This window comes from Brachionichthys hirsutus, chromosome 13 (genome assembly GCF_040956055.1).
Source record: "Brachionichthys hirsutus isolate HB-005 chromosome 13, CSIRO-AGI_Bhir_v1, whole genome shotgun sequence".
Lineage (NCBI taxonomy): Eukaryota > Metazoa > Chordata > Actinopteri > Lophiiformes > Brachionichthyidae > Brachionichthys > Brachionichthys hirsutus.
This window is the reverse complement of record NC_090909.1, coordinates 2577320-2582731: the sequence shown is the minus strand read 5'-3', so window position 1 is coordinate 2582731 and position 5412 is coordinate 2577320. Positions and strand designations below refer to the sequence as shown.

Sequence of the window (5412 nt, the reverse complement as noted above, 5' to 3'; positions counted from 1 at the left end):
CAAGGAGTGGACGCCAGCTACCTGTACCTGTCCCCGACCTGCAGCGACACACCGCCCAGCTCTCCAGCTGTCAGAGACAGAGGTGATGGCGAGGAGGACGGGGGACAGGGGGGGGGACGGGGGGACGGGGGGTTTGTGTGTGCAGGTTTCACTCAGTCACACGGTCTCTGTGTGATCCCGTTACAGCCGGTCAGCAGGGGGCGCTCCGTTTCAGACGGAGTGATTCGATTTATTTTTGCGCCGTTTCTAATCGCTCGCTTCTTTTCCCAAACATATTTTCTTTTCTTTGGATCGGAGCCTGAAATGTCTTCGTAACAAATTCGTGTGACTGTTGTTTGTCTTGTTACAGGCCGTAGTTGATTATTTACGGGTGTATTTAAATGTATTGAATGTTTTTTTTTTGTGCCCATCTGTCAAACCTCAGAATGCTTGTTGCTTATTTAGGTTTCATTTTCTCACCGCTTATTCCGCTATCGGGTCACGGGCCAAGCTGGAGCCAATCCCAGCAGTCAATGGGCGAGAGGCAGGGTACACCCTGGACAAGCCGCCAGTTCATCGCAGGGCAACACAGAGACAGACAACCAGCCACACACACACTCACACCTACGGACAATTTAGGGCCACCAATCAGCCTAGGCTGCATGTCTTTGGAGGTGGGAGGAAGCCGGAGAACCCGGAGGGAACCCACGCAGGCACGGGGAGAACATGCAAACTCCACACAGAATGGCCCCAAGCCGGAGACGAACCTGCGACCATCTCGCTGTGAGGCAACAGTGCTTACCACTGCGCCACCGAGCCGCCCATCTTATTTAGGTTGTTATTTGTATTTTATTTTAAGATGCAGAATCAAGCGATCCCATTGGTCGGCGAGGAAAGAGGCGGCGGGTGGGTGTGCAGTTTGGTGTGGAAGCTGTCTCCGTCTTCCCTTGTTTCTTTTTCTTTTTTTTCTTTCTTCTTGTCTTTCCGGGCCAATTCTGGTAGAGACACACCTCCGGTGGGGGGGGGCGGGGCGTTTGCCGCATCGTTACCCACGTCCATCTGCACGCAGGAACGTATTAAAACTTTCCCATAACTAGAACGCCGTCTTCTCGCCATGAGGAGATCGTGAACTCTATTCACTATAGTCTTACAAAACAGTTTTGAGGAGGAGGACGAGTCCTGTTTTTAACTGATACGCATCGTTATCCGTTACAGCAGTTCTTCTCACTCCGTGTCTTTGTTTCCTCTCTTAAAACATATAAGCATTTGATTGACTGATTGATTGGTTGACATGCATGCAGCCGATCAGCCACAGCGTCTGGTGAATGCTGACTGGTTGCCGGCGGCAACAGACGTGAGGATATTGGTCTGAACGGCTCGGCATTTCCTGATTCCCTGTGAGTTTGGCATCTGCCCTCCACGAAAATGTTGCTTTGCAAGAAATAGTTTTGAAAGTAAGGGGGGGGGGGGGGGGGTACAGGGTTGTGACATGAAGCAGAACGAGAGTTTGGAATGAAGTGGGAGGAGGGAATGTGGAGCTCGTCGAGTTAAAAAGATGTACGAAAGTCCAAACTCATAGGATGGAGACCTCGTCCATCGGTGGGAGTGTGTGTGTGTGTGTGTGTGTGTAGGGGGGGGGGGTGGGGGGGATGGCATGCTAGCATGCTATCGAGGTGAACGTGCACCAGGTTTGAAGGCTTCCATCGAATCGTCTGTTTTAAGCTACTGGTGCAGTACGGATATTTATTTCCTTCTTTGTCTTTGTGTCTTTATATTTTTACGTTCACTCTGAGTCCTTGAAAAGATCAAAGGAGCCCGGTCCGGCCTCAGAAGGCCGCCTCTCGGGTGCGCGCGTTTGACGGACAGATCCTAACGACCTCTCGTGTTTTCTCACGCCGTCTCGGCCCAAGATGTCTCCATCTAGAGAGCGCTCTGTATTATTGATGCGCTGCTGCTGCTGCTGCCGGGCGCCGAGACGGCAGCATCAAAGGAACCGCACGCTGTAAGCGTGTGGAGAGAAAACACCACCGAGGAAGAGAGGGGGCTGGTTTGTGTAGTTGTGCAGAAGGAATGGAAACTTGTGTTTCTGATCACGATCAATATTCAGCGATCCTTGCTGACCGACACGGCCTGAAGGCGAGTCTCTCTCTTTTCAATAATAGTTTTTCTCTGTCCTCCCAGATTCCCAGCAGCATCTGGACTGGGCCACAGAGGTGGACGAAGACGAGCCGAGACCGGCCGCTCCCTATTCTTCTCCTCCCCCCGCCATGACGGAGGAGGAGCGGCAGGAGCTGCAGGAAGAGCTAGCCAAGGTAGGGGGGGGGGGGGGGGCAAAGGGGTCGCCGTTAAGGGAGCCAGTCAGACAGTAGACCTTGTCTTGAGCTTTAAAAAGTGTAAAAAGGGGGTGTGTGTGCGTGTGTGCGTGCGTGTGTGTGTGTGTGCGTGCGCGTGTGCATGTGTGTGTGTGCGTGTGTCTGTCTGCATGTGTGTGTGTGCGCGTGCGTGCGTGCGTGTGTGTGTGCGTGTGTGTGTGTGTGTGCGTGTGTCTGTCTGCGTGTGTGTGTGTGCGCGTGCGTGCGTGTGTGTGCGTGTGTCTTGTGTGTGTGTGTGCGTGCGTGCAGGTCGAGGATGAGATCCAGACGTTGACTCAGGTTCTGTCGGCCAAAGAGAAGCAGGTGGCCGACATTAAGAAGAAGCTCGGCGTCACGCCGCTCAACGAGCTGAAGCAGAACATCACGAAGACCTGGCAGGAGGTCACCACCTCCATGGCGTGCGTACACGCACACGCACACACACACACGCACACACACACACACCCCTCCACCCCTGTGACGCGACGGGCGCTCGTCGACACGCCGTCTGTGTTCAAACGGGTCCGACCGGCTTTCCGATGCGTCCTCGCTATTTAGAATCACGCTGACGCAGAATGGCTGAGAGTCCTCTCTGATCGTCTCTCTCCTGCCCCCCCAGGTATCGGAGGACCTCTGAAACGCTTTCTAACGCGAGTCTGAAGGCGACGACGGCGATCACCAATGTGAGCCAGGCCATCAGCAAGAAGCTGGGCGATGTCAGGTGAGTCTGAGAGGAGGCGTCTTCGTCTTCGTCTTCGTCTTCGTCCTCCTCCATGTGAAGGACATAAATATATATGGTAGCTCCTCCCCCCTCCTTTCTGGATTACTCTACCGAGCTTCAAACAAGATAGTTTCGGACCCTGAAGCACCGTCGTGCTGAGAGAGGCTGCTTCGGGGGGGGGGGGTCGTGAGCGGGGGTCGGCGTTGTGTGTCTGTGTGCGCGTTAGCTCGTGTGTGGACGTGTCTTATGGTCGTGCGTGTTTGAGGACATACTTTTTTGTGTCTCATGTCTCTCTGTGTCTAAAACTGTCTGTCCCGCGCTCAGACAACCACTAACCCCCCCCCTTTCTTCTCCATCATGCTGGCGGATAGCAAGCGCTCATTGCATCACTCGGCTAGCATGCCCCTCATGAGGTAAGAGGACCCCCCCCCCCCCCCAGCTGGTGTTCGTGAGCGCCGTTTCACCGCCGGTCCAGCAAAGACCTTTTAGAAATGTGATTTTAATGAATGAAATTAATCTTCACCGGTTTGAAGGACGATAGTAAAGTGATGCGTTCAGGGTCGCCGCGTCTTCGTGGGATTACAGGAAGTAACGGTTCATCGATTGATCCATTATTTTGGTCCTAGAAAACTGTTTAAAAAACAACAACTTTATAGTTTATTTTAGCCCGACGGGTTCATCGATGAATTATCGGCGCATTTAAAAAATAACATGAACTATAAATTCTACCAGTTCGACTCGCATCCATTAAACATTTTACACGCTGCGAACCTCTGACCTTTTCAGAAAAATGGCGTTCTCCTTTAAATGCGCCCGATCCCTCCGAGTCCAGCTTCCCTGTAGCGGCGCCGCCTTGCTGCTGGCTGTTTCTGACACGCCGCTCGTCCTGCATCCTCCTCCGTTAAACACATCGAGGTCATCCAGACAATCCTGCTTTGTCTGTGTGGAGTCTCCGATAACGCGTCTCCTGGAGGTGTGAGGACGAGTCCCTCCTCCTCAGGCCGCTCTCTGACCTCACGCGTGTCTTTCTGTTCCAGGAATGCATCGTCCTTCAAGTCATTCGAGGAGCAAGTGGAGAATTTGAAGGTATCCGAGTTCATCAAGTCAGAAAACGTGTAAAAGGCCGATTTAATATCATTATAAAGATCCGTCAGGAATACAGTCAGGAAGTGTCACGGATCCGGTTCAGCTGTGTTTGTGTAGTGATATGTGTGTGTGTGTGAATCATGACACCCCCTCCTCCACACACAGACCAAGATGAGTGTGCCAGCCGCCGCCGCCTCGCCCAGCAGCGGCGACCAGGACGGCACCCCTCCCACCGAGTCTTTGCTCACCGAGCCTGAAGGCTCACCGACCCAGGAGAGGCCGAACAACTGAGACCCCCCCCCCACGCCTCTCCTCACTCGACCCTTCACCCCTGGACCGCCAGCACTCTCTTTCCTTAGCCTTTGTGCGCCAGCCTCCTTTCACAGCGTTCCTTCTCATCCGTCTCCCTAATCCGACGTTCCCTCGCCAGCCGGCGAGGCGACCGGAAGCCCGGGACGGACGCCGCCTCGTCGTCTCGCCGCCGGCCGCGTATTTCTCTGAATCTCTTCTTTTGCTCTAACCAGCAAAGTTCCGTTGCCAAAAAAACGCTCCTAATTTCCTTTTTCTTTCTTTCTTTTCTGCATATTAATACTTTTTCCACACTTTTATATTTTGAGTGAATAAAGTTGCACAAATATCTGAAAGGGTTAAACTTAGAGCGTTTTAGTGGAGGATTACACAGACGGATGTTCTCTTTGTTGTCGGCCTGCTTCTGCACAGCCCTTTCTTAGATGATAAATATATTCTTGTAGCAATTTGTTTGCCTTCATTTCAGGAAGGTTGTTTGTTTACTCTTCAGATTTGAGGCCAAATGATATCAGATTTGTTCAGGATACTAACTCTGGAATAATATATACTTAGAAAAGAGTCTAACACTGTTTGCGTTGCAATGTTTCAGCCACGGAGCCGAGCTACCGGGTGCGTTTGTCTCATCCGGAGTCACCGACTCCAAAATAGTGAGAGTGAAATGAGAATAAATAGACTGCAAAGTCAATATTTAACACGTCTCCTTTGTCTCTGTGTGGAAAGTTAAGTCCTGGTGCCTCCAGTAGTTATTGGGATTTGAATTGTCCCGTTCTGTTTCAAGACAACAATCAAGGATCATCATCCTAAATTCTTACAGTATTTCAATTGGAGCCACGGAGTGAATAGATGCACTCAAATTAAAAAAGGGTACATCATGGTTAGGACTTTATTTACTCGGAAGGGTTGAACAAGACAATCCTGCTTGTGTTTTAACTGTGTTTGAGTAAAATAAAATAGAATTAGCATCTG

The 5412-nt window shown here is 51.5% G+C and overlaps 1 protein-coding gene across 2 annotated transcripts in view; it reads left to right on the top strand.

Moving 5' to 3' along the window:
- Positions 1–5121, top strand: part of tpd52 (tumor protein D52) — an 8841-nt gene extending 3720 nt beyond the window's left edge. Inside the window, exons 2-7 of one of the 2 annotated variants that reach the window (XM_068747114.1) lie at positions 2161–2291; positions 2601–2749; positions 2950–3051; positions 3423–3464; positions 4089–4137; positions 4303–5121. In XM_068747114.1, the coding sequence (XP_068603215.1) occupies positions 2161–2291; positions 2601–2749; positions 2950–3051; positions 3423–3464; positions 4089–4137; positions 4303–4428 (599 nt within the window). In that variant the 3' untranslated portion in view covers positions 4429–5121. The remainder of the gene's footprint in view (positions 1–2160; positions 2292–2600; positions 2750–2949; positions 3052–3422; positions 3465–4088; positions 4138–4302) is intronic. The other variant, XM_068747116.1, reaches the window with a different exon arrangement.
- Positions 5122–5412: the final 291 nt, after the last annotated feature.